Source organism: Varroa destructor, unplaced genomic scaffold (assembly GCF_002443255.2).
Source record: "Varroa destructor unplaced genomic scaffold, Vdes_3.0 BEIS01000005.1, whole genome shotgun sequence".
Taxonomy (NCBI): Eukaryota; Metazoa; Arthropoda; class Arachnida; order Mesostigmata; family Varroidae; genus Varroa; species Varroa destructor.
In genome coordinates, this window is record NW_019211458.1 from 5,794,618 (window position 1) to 5,813,698 (window position 19,081).

At 39.6% G+C, this 19,081-nt stretch overlaps 1 protein-coding gene across 1 annotated transcript; it reads right to left on the minus strand.

Moving 5' to 3' along the window:
- Window positions 1-10,727: 10,727 nt before the first annotated feature.
- LOC111251729 (uncharacterized) lies at window positions 10,728-17,947 on the minus strand. Its single transcript, XM_022808631.2, has 2 exons — window positions 17,603-17,947; window positions 10,728-11,645 (listed from the first exon to the last, which is right to left on the minus strand). Exons 1-2 carry the CDS (start codon window positions 17,903-17,905, stop codon window positions 11,445-11,447), a joined length of 504 nt encoding a protein of 167 aa, XP_022664366.1. The 5' UTR covers window positions 17,906-17,947; the 3' UTR covers window positions 10,728-11,444.
- Between the last annotated feature and the right edge of the window lie 1,134 nt (window positions 17,948-19,081).

The window sequence follows — 19,081 nt, forward strand, 5'->3', positions numbered from 1 at the left end:
TGTAAATATGCTCACGTAAAATGCGTATATGGGCTAACAATATATATTAGGGTACTAGAGAAGACCTAAGGCGTGAATAAGTATTTTATTCTAGTTTTTAAATTTTTTAATTCAAAAAAACTTGGTCTGTTTGTAAATGAGCTCTACTTGCGGTTGAATTATTATTTCTTTACCCAAATAGATGTGCTATGACGCATCGCTTCTCGTAACCAGAACGTTTGCTTTGTTACTGTGAAATATGTATGAGCGCATAGCGGGTTCCAACTTGATAGACTCTATGTCCATGCACTGCCAAATTTCAGTCACAATACAACCCTAGCCCCGAGAAATACTACACACTTTGCTTTTTGATAAAAATGATATAGGAACTGATAAAAAGAGAGCATCGTAATACACTAGACAAAACATCGACTCTAATACTTATATATCAACTGTAATCTACGCTCAGAATTGTGATGCGTATAGCGTGAGGCGTAACGAGGGTCACAATAAATAATTGCTCCAAAGGGTAAGGAAACCTACGAAATTTTCGACGCCCAGTCGAACGCACTATATCCACGCATATACTTGTTGTCGTCTTTACTGTTCACAAGTAGTGCAGAAATCCTTCAGAGACAGATGTCCTAGGCCGTACAAAAATGCACTTTGGACACCTTCTTTACAACGCTGCCTCCTGGGATTCAAACGTTGTTATAACGAACCGAAACGTCTATGCTGTGTGTACAGAAAACGCTGTCAAAGTTGTAAGCAAACAATTCGAGAGTGGCCCTAAAGATTCAAAAATAATGCTACATATCTAATCAGTGCACGCCATCCTGGCAAGCCACGACGAAGACGAATAGCTATCGCAAGGACAGCTAGTAAAATGTACCTATATTCATCAGATAGATCACAAAAAATACTGCACAGTAATGTTTTGTATAAAAAAAACATTGTTCTCGTAAACAATTCCAGAAGGATCAGGAACCATAGGCTCCATTAATTAGCACGGTAATTAACGAGCTTCGTTCCTTAGCAGGATCGCATGCTTCGATTACGGATCGTGGTGTTATCACTCTCTGCTCTCTGCATCGCACATATAGAAATTATTTAGTTGCTTTATTCTAATTTTTAGTGACATCCATGTATGGAGGAACGTATTTCTAGACCTGTATAACTCTGCGTCTATTTCGACGAAGTCCTTTTCCCAAGTCGTATTCATTCGAGTGAGAAGTGAATATACGCTACATCGAAATGCTTCACCATCATCACTTTTGTCAGACTCAGTTAACCCGAGCTCTATTGAGATCACATGCGATCTAGTTAACGCATGCTAATTTTAGACACACTTACCTCTATCAACGTTCAAAATGACCTTTACAAAATTTCTGGACTCTCAGATTTCGCTGTTTTCAGACGCTTCAGAAGTGTCAAGTACAATACGAGCAGAAATGATCTCCCTGCCCGAGGCTTGTGGTCTAAGAAGAGGGAAGTTCTTGCCATGCTATCGATCCCTATCTCATTTTCCTCGGAGTTGCTATTATAAGCTTCAGAATTTTTATGTAGACACCTTCCTTTGCCAGAAACTGCTTAAAAGAGAAAGGTGCGGAATCGAGATGAGGGGCGGCGCGTTATGGAAAGTGGCGGGGCTCACATAGAGAACTAATCATGATTTTTTCAGCCAAAACATACTTTGCTTATTTTTAACAAAAGCGTAAGAACATTTTTTTGATTCAGTAGTTCGATAAGCGCGTCTCACGGTGCCGTATAATCACTGATAAATTTAAACAGAGGGCGGCCTTAAGAGAAGCTGATGCTTATATGTGTACATTAGATCACGGAGTGGTACGCTTCCTCTAGTTCACACTATATCTATACAAAGGCATTACGGATTTTCGTGCACAGCGCTTTTATTGGTTGCCAACGTTTATCCAGTTTTTGATATATGTTGGTATTTTTTTTGTTCACACGCATCACGCGATGGCTAAGATGTTGCTATTCAGCAACTACAGTAACTACCTGAGGATTGTTGGCGACTATCCGCAATCTTTTGTCTCGTACTATAAGAACACGAGTCGAGCAAAACTAAGGCCGATGTTTAGAGGTTTCCGCCGTCCTTTCGAGTGATCGACTATATCGTCTGAAGTACTGATCTGACATCGTATCGCCATTACCTTCGTGGTACAGCCGTCATATAAACTCCTTAGAGCCTAAATGATTTCACTGCCGAGCTATTTTGCACTGTAACCCATGAGGGGTATTACACTATCGAAGGAGAAAACGATAGTATAGAACAAAATTTCTTCTATATTTGCCAAAGTGCTTTTATATTTGTAGCATATTTATGTGAGGTTAATATTACTTGTTAATTACTGTGTGTGTTTGTTGAACTTACTCTGACCCTGTTTGGACAAGTGTTTTGCGCTTGTTGAAAATGTTCAGGATTAATGCGCAATGATTAGCTGATTAAAAAAATGTACTAACTTCCTTCAACTATGGTTATATTTACTTTCATGCACAACACTTTGCCGCAGACGGCCGTTATAAATGGCTCCATGATGAAGTTACTCTATGTAAAATTAACGCGACAAATTTTTGGCACTGTATTAAAGTGCACAAAAAATCTTTCTAGTAGTCCAAGTTTGTTTTTTTTTACAAACAAATTTAAATTTGTATGCTGTATTATGTTGGCTTACAATGGCGCCTATCTGCTACAAGTTGAGAAACACATTTTCGCAAGAAACAGTTGACGTTAAGGACAGCAATGTCAGTTTAAAACATTAGTAAATGATTGACAATTAGGAACAACGGTTGCCATAACGTTATCCTGTAGTAAGTATTCTCATGGTGAAGCGTATCGTTGTGATGCTGCTAGCTTTTCCATTCGATCGCGACCTTTTTTTACTTAATGTAAAATGATTTTATGTGACGGTTATTTAACTTACACTAGGGAAATGACGAAATAACAATGGTGCTTAGATAGTTGTACAATTCTTGGTAAATATTTGGAGCAGGCATTGTTCCAAGGTTTTTGGAGCCGCCGTTGGCCACTGTCCGATAGCAGGCAACACATTTTGGCTCCTTTTATTTTGCCGGTTTTTTACACAAAACAGAATTCGTTTTTATAATCAGTGAAAATGCAAATTGCTTAGAAACTGGGTTTACTACGGACTGAGTACCAACTGTCAGATAATACGATACCCTTGTACCTGAAAGTGATTTCGTAGGCTCGTCTGTTTCTTTGTGGAACGCTGAAACTGCTACTTTACAACTTAAATAGAAACTATGGCCTTGAGGAACAATGGAGTCGTTATTGAAATCTGACTCAATCCAACTCGTTCCGTACGCGTGTTTGAATTTGAGAAGAAAAAAAAAAATAATAATAATAAGTGCTTGGAATAATGTGAACGCGTAGAACGTGGCTCACTTAACGCTAAGCAAAAGACTTTCGCAGCTTCTACATTAGGAATCGCTCAGTATACGATCCGTATACGTGCGACGCTGGTGCATTAGCGAAACGATTGTTTCTGTATTAAATCGATGAACAATGTGGCCATATTCAGTTAATCTGCTTAACTGTCTGAACAGAACAAGCCAAGTTTCAGATAAGTACCACTTTGTTCTTACATGTACGTAAATATAAATGTATTCGTATTCTCAAGCAAGCACACGTCCTTATCGAAACGTCATAAGAATGTCGATGTTGCAAGGAATCTGCCCTGACGTAGAACATAGACCTACACTGATCACCTGTAGAGGAAAGTATCGCGTGGCTAGATTTATTGTTTTTTTTTTTTTATTTCATGGTTAATGTAAGCTATATTGTTGACGTAAACCGCCCAAGACGGAAAATAAAATTTAAAGATGGAACATTGTTCGGGTCGGGCGGGCACCGTTCACACCCTGAACGCCTAGCAACAGCTGTCGTTACTATTTTAAAGCCCCAGATGGCAAAAACACTGGGTGCAATATTGACATTGTTTGCCACCTGGTGTCGAATCTTCTAGCAGAAATTGAGAGACCAATTGCGTACTATAAAACACCAGAGATGCAGTCTCAGATCGTACATTACATTTAGAAATCAAATAATTTCTGTGTGTGTTATGTTAGAAATACATTTTTATCGGTGTTTCAGTGGAACAATTTTTTAAGGATCTCTCCAATTTTAACACAAGAGTTAAAAGCCGATAGCAATAAAATTGCGCGCCTATTGCATAGAGCTTTGAACCATTAAACGATTTCTAGATTTTTAATAGTTTTCGGGAAAACTACCTGCCAAGGGGCTGACTCTTTGCCGCCTTATGTCCGAATCTAGATATTCGCCAATTCGCTATGATATTAGATGGCCCTCGTTGGTGGCAGTATCTGAGCAAGGTACACTTGTGTGGCCTGTAATACGCGACGTCCGGGGCTACAGCCGTTTATAGAAACAAAGCAACAACACATGGTAACGAGTACCACTACTACGATCGTCGTCATCAGTCACTTGACAATCGGTGGTGCTTGCAAAAAACAATAGTTTTGGAGGATTTGATAAGATTAATCGGTTCTGCATCAATACAGCTTTTACACATCACAAACTAATTTCTTATTTGTATGCCGGGAACTGTAATTGGTCGTTGCTTTTTGTTTGCCACCCTCAGGGGCTCGGCTATATACATTTTCGTTATCGAAAAAATCCATGTTCTTTATGGGGCTTCGTTGCACCCAGATGCACAAGAATGATGAGGCATACTTGATTTAACTGGAACTGGATTAATCATCTCGCGTCGCCCAGAAATTTATTGGTATGGCTATCGAGGCTGCAGTGCGCGGTGAGCATCGTCTGAGGCAAATGTTTCACACATCTTTACTTCAAATGTTGCTACCCTAAGGCCACAGCTCGAGTAGGCTCTGATTTTGGACAACCGTCTCAGGACGGCGGCTTGTTGAAGCGCAGTCGGTTCGATTCAGTAAAAGTGCCTATTATATACAATTTGAAACGGTTGTCCTCTATTTGAAAATTATTTAGCTGATGGCTTGAAATAATTTTATCGGGTGTGATCTGCCGGCAGGTAATTGTCATTTGATTAAATATTTTTGCGTGAAATCGGATTGGGCAAGAGGAGAGTCTGGTAGAACCTACATTTGGATGGAAACGTTTGTTTCGATCTAAACGACAATCTACTGATATTGTAATAGAAAATATTGTTTATTGCGGAGAATATCCGAGGGGTTATTGTAAAGTTGTGCGTGTTCTTGAGTATCAAAAGAAGATATGTTGTCGGACCAACATATATTTAGATTAAAAACTAAGGTTTTGGCTAAAAACGATTTATGTCACGATCCAAGATATTGTACGACAAGTTAGGGGGGCGAGTACGTTTCTTTCACAATACTATAGACAGTCCTATTTTTTTTTATACAAGCAACCGATAGGTAAGGATATGATCGTTAAGTAGTCAAATGTAAGCGGGCATAGGTACAGGGGCGACACCCTCGATCCATATGCAAAAGTTTCATCTTAATGATTGTCTCACACCTCAGGGAGTGCAAAATTGTTCACTCGGAGAATTTTACAATGTCCCAGCAAGTGTCGACTTCCAAATAACGATGTGACCGAAACTTGGGCTACATCGAACGTTTTTTTAGCCGACGATAAATAACTGAAATTTTTCTTTTTGGCAGTAGTGAATAATGTATTATGCCTTATGGGTTTATGCAGCACATTACATTTAACAGTATTGTAGTTGAAAAACTTGTTAATTTTAACTGATGATAAGATTAATGGAGGTCTAGAAATCAGAAGGCTGTACGCTATACTAATAGACCGCTTTGCATGCGCTATCCGTTAACTTTATTACGTATTCAGGTTCGCAGCATGACCGTTTGCTGACTGCTGCGGCCTAACGACAGTGGGTTAACTTCGGGAAGGTTCCAAAGTTAAGCTTGTTTACAAGATTAATTAAGACCTAATATTTATCTTGTTAGAAAAACGGTGTGCGCATTTGACTCTGTTATAAAGGGTGCCAAGAAGTTCAGACAGATAAATGAGCAATTATACAGTATTGCATTTGTGATTTATGAAAGTTCATGGGATTACACCTATTCAAATAAGTTCTTTTGTATGGGATAGTGACGAAGCGGTTCACACTATTACCGCACACATAAGCGGTTATTATACTATCATAGATGTACAAACGACGCCCACTTTCGTTCCTAGCGGTCCGTTCCAAAACAGTTGCCACCCTAATCTCCGCGACAATGTTGTGTCAGGGGGAAAGTATAGATAAAATTGTTTAAAATGAAAACGTTAATTAAGCTCATTAAGTTGGCCAGGAAGTAAATTAAGCAACCTTTAGACGTGTACACTTCACTTACGCGCATTATTGTACTTGGAACGCCCCGTTTCTGAACCATCTATCCAGCGTTTGCTGTACTGTTTGCACCTGGTCCGGTTTCTTTAATAGTAGTTTTCTGTACGATTAAATCATAAACCAACAGCTAATAATTTTCAGCACTTCTTCGTTAAAAAAAAAAATAGACAATGAGAATTGTCTGTTGGATTGGAAACACGATTGGTATTTAAGAGGGTTTTCCAAACCGTTGTTGAACGCCATACAGGTAGGAATTTATAGACTTAAAGCACAGATAGCCGCCATGAAGGCAGATCGCGTAAGATAACAATAATGTACTATTTACGATTGCCTGCTTACAGGCAAGTCTCATGTAGATCCAGTGGCAGTGTTATACCAATAGCTTGGGCATGCAATTTTTCACGCGGTAGAAAAATAAGAAAACGAATATTCAACAACGACAATAATACACAGCATTATAAAGTATAGTAAGATTCCAGATCAAATCTTACATCGACAACTCAAAGATTCTGATGGGATTTTAGGGGGATGCTCTGCTATGTGTTTCTGAACAGCAGTGAAATGATGATGAAACCAGACTGCGATTTGACTCGAAATGTCAAACTGAATAGAAAAGGCGACAATATGAAAGCCCTAGAAAAGCAGAAAAACCACAGAAGACGATCATGTCGTACCACGATATTTGACCTCATGTGGCCTTGTCAACTGAACAAATTCTGACAGGCCTTAGACAAGAAATCCTTTGAGCCCAGATTATAGCCGAGGCCACGCTCTACATAGCTGTATGACCGCTGGGATCCATATTGCATAGCCTTCAGAATCAGCTATTCAAACTGGAAGCAGCAATCTGAAAATCGGTCGATGAATGAAACTTCTGTCATTCATAAGCCGAGTGGAAGTGATTACGATAAGCAAAAGATGCCGGCTTCACGGACGCCTCTTTCGGCCATTGTTGCCAACCCGTCTATTTTCCGCATTATCAAAAAAGGTCATAGGAAACTAAAAAAATGACTTTTGTAGGGAAGCATTTGATCTGAGGCATCAAGTGGAATTACATCCTGAGCGAGGTCCTAACTATCCGAACGAAAAGTATTCGCTTGCAGTAAACATAATGTCGTTTTCGTTATGCGTTCAAGGTATTTAAACACGCCTTCAGACAACTTGAAAAGTAGCAAAAGAAAATTAAGATTAGCTCAATTTAGAAAGCTTAATCATCCAAATCCGGCCTATACACTAACGTTAGTGTACTTCGACTATATGCAATAAACTTCGTCTGAACGTTTAAACTTTGCACTGCATGCTGTGTCTCAAGTTGAGCACTACTCAGCTGAGGTCTATGCCCTTTTAACATTTCGAAGCGAGTCTGAAATTATTAGAAATACGAAAACCTATTTGTCAATACCAAATATTACGCAAGTGTCTTTGACTTATCAATACTATCAGAAGTTTCACAGACAGAACGAAGTAAATTTTAGTTAGAAGTTCACTTCGAACTATCATACTATTACTAATCGGTGTCCGAGCAGTTAATTAGGCAAGACCTTGTCGTGTTTATACTGATGAAGCAGCAGGTCGTCATGTTAGTGAGTGAAGCCCATGGAAACGACCGTTTTTTGCATGGCGCAAAAAACAGCGACGAGAATAGGCCTCATACTTACTTAATTAGAATTTCGAAATATTATTACCATTGTTATTGCTATCGAAGCCATTCTCGCCATCACGATTGTTCTTCATATCGTTCTTCTTCGAAGAACGAAATCTTCTTGTGCGAAGATAACCACAATAATAAGTGACGAAATTCACTGACGAGCAGAACCTTTTTGCTCTCCCTTCTGATCCTAAGCACAGCATCGGTAGTCAGGCTAACGAGAAAGAATACTTAACTAACGGGATACCGTCAGTTAGCGTTCAGCTGTTTCTGCAATATCGATTTTTTTTCTCTGGTATCCGCAGACATTACCAGATACCCCAAGCCAAAAGAGCCCCGCAGCGGAAACACTGTGGCGATGCCGCAGTGTCGCTTGTTTTTCGTACTCTCTGCTTCTTCGTAGTTTTTGACATTGTCGTCTTCTCCGTCACAGATATTTCCAAACCCCATTTCCGTCTTTTTTTTTTTTCCCTCTTTCTATATACTTCCTCAAATAAAACTACCGTTGATGCAGCAACAGCGTGACGGTGAAAATGCTACCATTGCAATCTGTGACGGCGTAGTCTTTGTTGTTGTCGCTGGCTAGCTGTCATTGGCGTCATTACTTTTGTTATTCTACAGGTACTTAACAGGATATGATACAGCCATGCAGCGTCAACTAACGCTCTTAAATAGGTTTACTAGCGGCCAGGAGTAGTGGCCTATCTCGCAGCTAGAAAAATATTTTCTAGTAACAATACCAACGACACAGTAGAGCTATGGGACTGTCTGCGTAATTCACTAAACAGCTGATGCCATCACCGACGGCTCGAGTCTTTTCCTAGGTAATACACACTAGTGCTATCAACGGCCTCACTGCAAGAACAACTAACATCAGACTCAACTACTACCAGTATCGCCGAGCCCAACGAATGATGACGCAATAGTATCTCTATTGGCATAATTGTAGATGTAAACTTAGAACCACGGCAGTGGCAATGTGAATCCAGAATGCTCGCTTATTCTGGCCAATGCCGGATTGGGTGGAGCAGTGCACAAGTAATCTTCAATTCAAATCATAATAAAACCACCGTGTTTCACCTGTTACCATTCGCCGGATTACAAATAACTGATTTAAGGATTGATTGTTTAGAGGTGCACAATCTAACAACCGTAAGTGAGCTTAGAAGACTTATCAAGAAATTAACGCTTCGTTGCGTTGAATGTCTACGCAGTAAATGTACCAGCTTTCGTGAATCGGCCATCATTCATGCATTCATTTATAGATTGTAGCAGACATTGTTGCTTAGATGTAACCCTTCCCTTATTTTGACCTTTTACTCGATGTTGTTTATTCATTTCAAGAGAGAAGACCGTGCAGCACTCGACAAGAATACTGTTTGGGTCATGGACTTTTAAAATAATCATTTTCACTGGTTTGCTTTTGGGTTTTAGAGAAATTGTAGTGATCCTTGTTTATAGAAACGTTTGTATCGCTTGTGATGCTATTTTCGCAGAGATCTAATATACAGGTGTGTACCTTTGAATGTAGTCACCCGCTTTTCTCGTTTTAAATATGCATTGTGTTCGGGTGTGCGTTTCGTCCACGCGAAAAAAATCGTTACGCTGATTTTCTTGTTGATGTGCTAATGTCCACTTAACTATAAACTTTTACCAAGTTTTTTTGACAAAACGATATTTAAACTATTCAGAAATGCAAGATATTTCATAAGAGAATCCTTTTTGATTGGTCATAATACCACCAGTCTATCAGGATTTTCTTTTGGGTCCCTACAATAGGGGAGATGATAGATTTGAAACACTATGATCTGAAAGGAGTGGGTTGATTGAAGTGCTTATGACACGCTCTTCCGCTTTAGGTACCTTGAACATCAGACGCACGTATTTTGAAAACGACTGTAGTGAGACACACACACACACACACACACACACACACAGACACACTTGAATATTATCGTAATTTGTCACAACATTGCTGAATCTTTATAAAAATTATTGTAACTCTTCACCCTGTGCAACAAAAGGGCGACAAAAGACCGCAAACGGTGAAATTAGATACGAGAGCAGCCGGCGGGGGCATGAAGGTTCTTGCCCTTCTTAAGTGGTGTTTGGCATAATGGTGATGATATTACTTCAAAATGGAACTCACTCATAGCAATAAACTTTGATAGTAGGGTAGTAGTAGTAGTAATCTATTTCACGGTAGTTGGTGAATTTTTTTTTGTAAACGGGCACCCTGATGTTTTTTTCGTGGGACGTGATTTATCCAGCCTTTCCATTCCGGAAGCGATTTCACGCCTAATTTTAGGACCTCCTGGAGGCGAAAATAGGATCTATATTTGATAGACAACCCTGTAATAGTATTTTCGATCAGTATCTAGCAGTGGGAGCTGAATTAAGGGGCGTACAGGCTTTATTCGAAGATGTAAGGAAGGCGTGGAAAGCAGTAAATTTGTTATCTGTACCTTTCACGTTATAAACGCAGGAGGAGAAAGCTGCTGCTAACGGATAGGTTCGCATCGATGAAAAACTATGAGGGTTGATCTCCAATAGTCTCAAAGTCGGTCTGTGTGTATACATTGCACTTTTAGAGGGACATGTAAGCATTCGCTAATTCGAGGGATCTGAAAGACTGTTTGATTATATTAAGCTTGTCTATATACATATTTTAAGAAAATTCCGTTCATTTTTGTAAGCCTTGAGGGCACTTAACGTGCTTAACTCTAAGTGAAAATACATTTAGATAGTTCAACATTGTGTGCATTGTTATTATTTATTTGTTAATATCACGCCCATGAATTAAAAGTTCGGCGAAGCCAAATCTTCCATCGCGGGACTCGAACCAGTCGCCTCCGGCCATGTAATTGAGTATATTTACAAATAACACAAAGGTATTTACAGACAGGTATTAAGAGCTTAGACAAGTCGTTATTTTAAGGTGCGCTAATTAGCAATAATCTCGCTTTAGCGAGAGCTCAAATCTTACAAGATTCTAAGTTCATCGTGCAATGCCTCACATACGTCCTTAATAGTGCTATTCATCGGTACAATAACAAAAAAACGATACCTCATTCTAGAGGCAAAAATAATTAAAGTAAGCCAAGGTAGGTCAGGCCTCAATGCAAACAGTGCACGTATCCAGTTGATATTGTCTTGAGCGTTTTCCAGGTTTGTCTTTCATCCGTGATATGTTAACTTAGTTTGTAACCGATATTATCAATTGAATCAGAGATCTACGCGTACAACCATACTGATTCATCCCATATAGGTATAGTTAGAGAAATCAATATACATTTTAATATGAATATAATCGTTCACATGTTATAGCTATAATCCTAGATTTGCAGCAAATCGACTACTGGAAAAATGTAAAATTATCTGAACGCTGAGATGAGTCAAGGCTTTACGCATGGTTCACAACTCCGTAATGGCCTACGTGATGTATAGGGCAACACGCTGCTCTACCAGTCAGCTGGGAAGCTGAAGTCATCGTATTCGCTGCGCTTGTGGTGAGAAGTCATTTTACCCACATATTGGTCGATTGAACGATGCATAGAACTCTCTACAGCATGTCCTCCATTATCTATCGTTCGCACCTGATGGAAACTTTGAATCGTGCCTTGAAGCTTCTTTATCGGGCCGTCGTAGCCGCCTATTACCACCTATAATGAATGCCGAAAATTACAATCACCATCACCATCTAATATAAAATCTTGAATATAATAAATCTTTTCTTACGTGTACACTTCTCTAAATACACCCGATTCTTATATATTGTGGTTATTCGAAGCACTAGAGAATGCTACCGCTGATCGCATGCAAAGTTTTTATAGTTATGTCTACAGTAGAGTGTATCCCTTGCCGGAAATTAGGTTTTCAGTACGCGATCGTTTGAGTAACAATCGAACATAACAACAACACTGTATCAAAGCCCACAAAGCAAAATATAAAAAAAAACAAGGTAATATATGTGTCTTCAAAGGTTATGAAGGAAAATGATTAAGGCTGAACGCTATCTAACCTAAGCAGGCAACATTTAAGAATGTTGAAGTCTAAAACAATGGACTCGCTTGACAGAGTAAGCACTACGATATCGACACTTGTACTCTGTAGAATAATTATATGTGTTTTATTATGTATCGAAATAGATTAAACTACCAAGATATCTAGAATTGTTTTTAACCTAACTAAAACGTTTATTTCTATGGGCAGATACAACAATTTCGGTTTGTTATTGATATTAATTTTCTTGTAGATCTTCACCCGTCGTTTAGCTTTACATTCCATTCGAAAGTACTTTCCTGTTCCTCTTACGTCCGTTGTAATTGCGTTTTGCAAAGAATCGAATTTTCGTTAAGGTCAAGTTGAGGTAAAGATAAATTTTCCAGGTATAATAAATGCACTTTTGCAAGCTAATTACGCTTTTGACACTAGCGACTATAATCTGCTAATGTGGCCTGTGTACAGCGTGGGTTCTATAACTGCGGGAACTAAAAGGGGTTTGCTACTTCCAAAACTTTAATCTTACACCTGGAGGGTGTACCCAATCGTAGTCAGCCACTTGCGACAGATGAGGACAATGTACGGCAAACAGCTAATTAATTGGCTAAAAAAATAAGCTGTCAACTACAGACTAATTGTCAAAAACCTTGAATGGAGAGTTTTATCAGAAATTAAGACCCTGGTTGTGCTGTCAGCTGCTCAATTAATCTTGTTCGGCCTCGGAAACGCACAGTCACAATGGCAGATTTAATAATTATAACAAGAAGTGGTACGTTTACTTCGTCGGCATTAAAAAAGGGAATGAGAGATTCACTAACAGAGGTACACGCTAAAGCCCGAATTTGAACCTGGTGGCAGCATTCAAAAACATGATGTTTTGTGGGACAAGAAGGCTCGTTAGCAGACATGAATGTTCGAGAAGAACAAGACTGTTAACAAAGATCTATACATAGCCTCGCTGGACTGAATGAATGCGGCTATACAAAAAGACTCAATAGATAGGGCAAAACATCCTTCTCCACGATAATGCCGCGCCGCATATGGCAGAGGCTGTGAAGTCGGCCTGTAAAAGCTTGGGTCCGATGTTTTTTGCATTCAGATTCACGATAGATTATTACCTTTTTGGATTATTGGCCAATTAGCTTTTTAAGAAATTTATGCAATCTCTAAACCTAAGACGAGACCTGAAAATGTTTGGCAAAGAAGAGTGAATAGCTGGTTGGGAGACTGAAAACGATTGTGGCGAGTAACAACGAACACATAAGTTAGCTTGTTACTCAACTTACCAGTTAAACCTTCAAAGTCAGAGTATTAGACTGTTACGAGCACATCTGATAGACTTTGATAACTTTTAAGCTACCTGGGCTAGAATTATGACTATAGATCAGAGAAAAAAATCAAGGAGATTTCTCTGACGCTTGCTCCAGTGCTCTGCCAGCTTCTGGACGGATCTGCAATTATAAGCATCCCCACTGGCAATTTCCCTATCTATTACTTCTCAACGTAAATCGAATATATCTATCTTTCAGAAGCCTTTTTTAGAACATATCATTAGTCACGTGGATTTGAATCGATAGAATAAACTGGTTCAAGCCAACGTTGAATATTGTGATAATATTAATAATATCGCAATAATGCTTGGCATAGTCACCAAGCAACCAGATTGTTGTGCTAACTAATCATGAATCTCTTGAGAAACTTTAGATGGCAGGCTGCATTGAGTGTTTTATTTTCAGCGAGTAAACGATAGAAGCAAATGCATATGGTGCCATTTGAATTACTGCCATCGCCCTACGTCCGACCCTACTCGATATTGCCACCGAACACGATTCCTTTCGAGAGCGACGCTATTTCCTCGTTTAGCGTCCCGCCGGCTAGCGGTAGAGATTGAATCATGCTTTGTCTATGGTAATAGTACGTTCGAGGCGGGTTTATTGTTGATTCCAGTAATTCCGCAAATTTCACGTGGAATACACAACACGAATTTCCAACTAGTCTAGAATTCGTTCACGGAAGACCCATTCCCGCATTTTCAGTATTTGGGTTATACCTTTACAACATATTAAATGCGAAATGCGGTTTTTGAACGACAGAGTTCCTACAATCCAAGCCTCGCTTTCGGAAAAAAGCATCCTTGACTATGGCAATCCGTTTTTGTCCTTCGGGCTTAGAGAAAGCGAGAGCACTTACAAGCCACATTTTATCTGCTAGCGGCACATAATTTAAAGTCCTCATGTCTGAGGAAGATCATTGTCACGTTTAAATATCAAAAATGATCAGTGACCATTGATCCTGCTTTATGATGCCTGTGGTACTGGTTGCATTGAGCACCAATAAGTGCTATTTATAGCCATTAGAAGGAAAGCGTGCGTTTAGCAATCCGTATATGTCATTAAAGTCGCCTCGTTGAAATCCTAGGGTGGGCTAAATTCTTGCGTTCCGTTTTGTTTCTCTCATCTTTGCGTTTGTAAACAGGAGCTCACAGACTGTCGAATTTTTAGTATGGCAGTGTTTACGGTTCACGACCACAAAAAGTTATCGATTTGGAACAGCATTTTTGTTTGTAAAAACCTGTCATAATAGGGTAGGCCCACTTGTTGCAATGAAGAGCTTCAAGGAGACTGGTTCATTTGGGGATAGAGTGAGGGTAGGGAGACCAAGAGCCTGACAAACAAGCTCTAACACTGTTGTAGTACGAAACATCTTGTATGACGATCCGGCAGTCTCGACGCGACATCGTGCTTCAACAACTAGGCCTATCGAGGAATACGGCGGCGCACTTCAAATCATAAGCTGCATCTTTAATCTTACATTTGATTGGGCAGCTACAGGGCCCTACAATTTTCCTTTGTTCGTTGATCGCATATTGAAAAGCAAAGCATATACTAGCAATTTTCCTTGTGACATTCACGCTGTATGTATCACACAGTCACACAAATGAATTAGCCGTCTAGCTATATGGAAAAAAATCATTCGACCCGCGGTCTGGAGAACCCAACGGCGAGTATCGAGCAACATGGGGCTTGTGAAGCGTAGGTTTATTTAAATTTTTTCTTCGCACAAGGCGATGGAACGGCAGCAACGTCACTGGTGAATTCTATCAAACGTGTCGCAAACTTTCTGTAGACCAATATGAGGACATTGGGTGTAAACAGTCTTTAGCTTCTGTAAAAGACGGCAATTAGTGATATCCAAGAAAAATCATCTACTTAAAGCCATGTTTCCGAGCCAGCTGACCCCGTTGCGTGGCAGTGACATCTAGTGTCCACTTTGGTCCTGTAGTTTTACTCCTCTCAATTTTCCTGTCAGACTATGTGAAGGACAATGTATACCAAGCACTGCCAAAAAAAACACAATTTAACCCAAGCGTATGGCTAATGTAACTGGTACGATTAAGTCTAAACCAAATAAGACCACATATATATCCAAAATGAGTTGAGTTACGCGAGCAGTACCTAAAAAGACATGTAGCTCACATCGTTTTTATGTGTACTTCCAATTAAACTGCCTGCCTCTATTTTCCATTACGGGAGCGTTGACATTAGCCCACCCTTTACAAGGAAAAGTAGTACGCAGAGTAGGTTGTCTTCGAAAATATTAGGACACGAAGGCAATTGCAAAACTTCGTAAAGAATAAGTTGCTGACAATAACTGCAAACGAAAACGGCCAGAGCAGACGAAGCAGCTCGGTAAAGACAAAATAATGTGGGGAAATAAGCAGCACGCGGACGTAAAAAAATATGCAAAAAAGATAGGATTATAAGAATGAATTGGTTATTGTTATCATATCAGCTCGATCTATTCAAATACCTTCGTTGCGTTGCTCCGGTTAAATTCAGGTGATGCCAGGTCAGCAGCTGCACTGAGTGTGCATGGATACTCGGTACACTATTCGGCATTAATAGCTCATATGCCCGCTACTATATTTTAATTGCTCTGTTTTTTGTCTACCTGCTGAGGTTCCTCATTAATGGTACCGCACGCCTTCGCAAACCGTGTTTTGAGAACTGTCATTTATTGTCGATTGTAGGTTCTGTACGACCTCATCCCAAGTTGTAATGGCTTGAGAAAAGACTTCCTTGAGATTTTAGGCTAGGTCAATACCGTAATATATTACGACCTATATACTCCTACAACTATCTGCTAGAAAGCATTCGTACAATTACCACTTCCCTGTATGTACACAAACAATCATCTCGTATAACTCTATAAGCAGATTCACTATGCTATATAACAAAGCTTTATTGCAATTATTGATTGAAAGCTCTCTAGTTAATAATAATTTTAAATGAAAATGGTTGCTAGTAGATCGTATAGTACAAAAGCTATATAAAGAAAAAGCAATTTTCTGTAGAGATCTCAATCTCTTTAGGGGAGATATGACTAATGAACGGTTACAGTTATATCTCTTTTCTGATAGCTTGCATCTGTTGTGATCAAACCTATTAAACCATTTGCTGAATCAGCTAGCCGTCCCTGGTTGGAAGACCTGTTAAATGAGCTATTTGCAGGAATGGCATATGTTAACTTGGCTCACATTGTCACAATATTCTACTTGACCAATAATATAACGATATTTCATTTATATTGTAATCGAACTAAACCGTATTGACTTCCGGCTCCCAGCCTATTGACTTGCTCAGATCAAAGGAGTGAGTAACGTGCATGGAATACGTGCATCGTACAGAACGTGCGAAATAAGTTATTAATTGCTCATTAGGAACCACAATTTAGCGTGTCTCACATGCTAAATCGTATTCTATCGCCTGCCATATTATATTGTATCCGTCTTATGGCTAGGTCAGCTCACAAAGCTCGGGTCTGCTATGGTCTTAACGCGTGATAGCCAACGCCAGACAACTCCTTATTACACAAATAGACTACATTAGGATACTAGATATAAAAAAATGTAAGAATGAACTTTCCCAAATATGTTTTGCCTCTCTACGTTCTACGTACAAAAAGAAAAAAGCTAGTCATAGAACATCCGATTTTGTTTATGATTTTGTGGGCAAAGTATACCATCTGCCTCCTCGGCACAATTGTTCAAATATTGTGTTCTTAAACTGCGCGTTCTCTGGTTAGGCAATCATAACATGTTTTTTTGTGTCAGACTAGAAGCAGAGAATAAAACTCGAAAAATGTTCGTTAATATATTGTTGAAAAAAAAAAGGAAGTTCTCGAAAGGAAAAGTTTTCGTAATATATTGCCTGATATTGAAAGCATATTGCAGGCTTCGACTTGTGTTGCTACCAGGTCAGACGTCCTTCGAGATATTTGAAAGGTAATGGTAGCATGCTACATGTGAGCTGCACAACTTAATATACCTTAATTTAGGAATAAGTAAACAATAAAAGATACGTTACAAATTGAAACGTCGCGCTCCATCTAACATTCTGATTTCCAATATTAAACACCTTTCAGTAAATATAATTCGCACGTCTGCAACTAGGCAACGCCACCGCAATGATACTATCTTAATAGCTCAGTTTTTGAAATCTGACGTTTTGACATTCGGTAGTACACACGGTGCGGGTTCTAAACCTCGACTACCCAACGAATTCGCCGGCTACCAGTAAAACTAAATACACGGCCACCATATAAGATGTCGATTTACCTTGCTTGGAGATCCGTAGACGTGTTCGGATACCGCAGGAATATCATACACCTCAGGTTCACCAAAAGAACTTAAAAGATTTTGAAGTTGGCTAGGATCTAGGCCCATGCCAATGCCAGGGACAACAGGCAAAAACGGCCCTGATTCGAAATTTTCAAATTCTTCATCCTCATATCCATCCTGATTACCATACGAAGAGCCATCTGAATTAAACACTCCACCTTGACAAATCTCGGCATACAAAATTATCATCACCAAAGTCGCCAAAGCAAAAGAGGGATTCGCTACTGCGGTACGTCCCATTATCCTGTGTGAAGCGTAGTTGGCGTCTGCGGGGCCCGAACTAAATCCCCTCGTCACAACGCGCAAAGCTGTTGCTGATGTGAATGAAGGATACAATGATAGCGCGAGTCGAATTTTAGGCGAGGGAAACACCAGTACCGACCGTAGCGTAGCTCCGATGTTTTGTCTCGCCACATTAGACAGTACCGTTATATGTTGCCGAAGAGAAAAATATCTGGAGTCATTTATTCTGGAGGGACTCGTTCTTGTTGTAAAAAAATATTTCGAAACGAGAGAATTTAAGTTTGCACTCGATACATTCCTTCCTTTCTGAAGCTTCCGTCGTGTCTACCCATTACGTTGATTCAATCCTCCAAGAAATATTATGCAAATATCAGGCAAAATGAATACAAGTCTTTTGTATGCGGAGTTGCTCCGTAATGGTCGAACCTTGCTCATGTGGTTGATTGGTCTATTGATTTTAGAGCATAATATATCTATACCCCGCATGGCAGAGCTGCAGTGTGTCTTTAGGTGGGGCTTAAGCTTTAAATAAAATTATCGCATAACATGAAATTACTGCACACATTTCACCTCCGCCAGCTGCATTCGTAAGAAGATTGAACACCAACTGCACTGCAATGGACACTGCAAAAATCATTGAGCAGTCTCCTTTCTTAAGGGAGATTTAAACAGCGGATCTTAAGTGTTACTCTGTAGTCCCTTGTTCTCAGGGCTGTTCTCCTTTTACGTTCTTGCTTACAGAGCTGAGAATCCAACGAAATGAATGAATGAGACATTGATGCCAAGCGCAAGGTGGGTTATTGCGAATCTATTGTGACAGGGTTTCGCGTTAGCTAATACTGATTACTCAGGACCAACTGACCCTAAGGTAAGGACAGACCTGGCGCCTAGAAGTTGTGATATCGATGTCCTGCCTGCTTCGTGCCCACGACACCCCGAAATAATAGTTCTTGTATCAGTGGACAAATATGCATTCAGTTTTTTTAAATTTTAAAAATGGGCATTTCACTTCTTCTGAATCTGCTACTTCCTGTAGAAACGCAGATTCAGCCTTTTGTTTTTTTGGCCCTCAGCTCCTATTGGAACTGACAGCCCTACAGACGCGTCTTTCATTAAGACAGAGCTATATTTAACACTTTTTTTTTTCCAAAGCAAAAATCAATTTTGTTTATT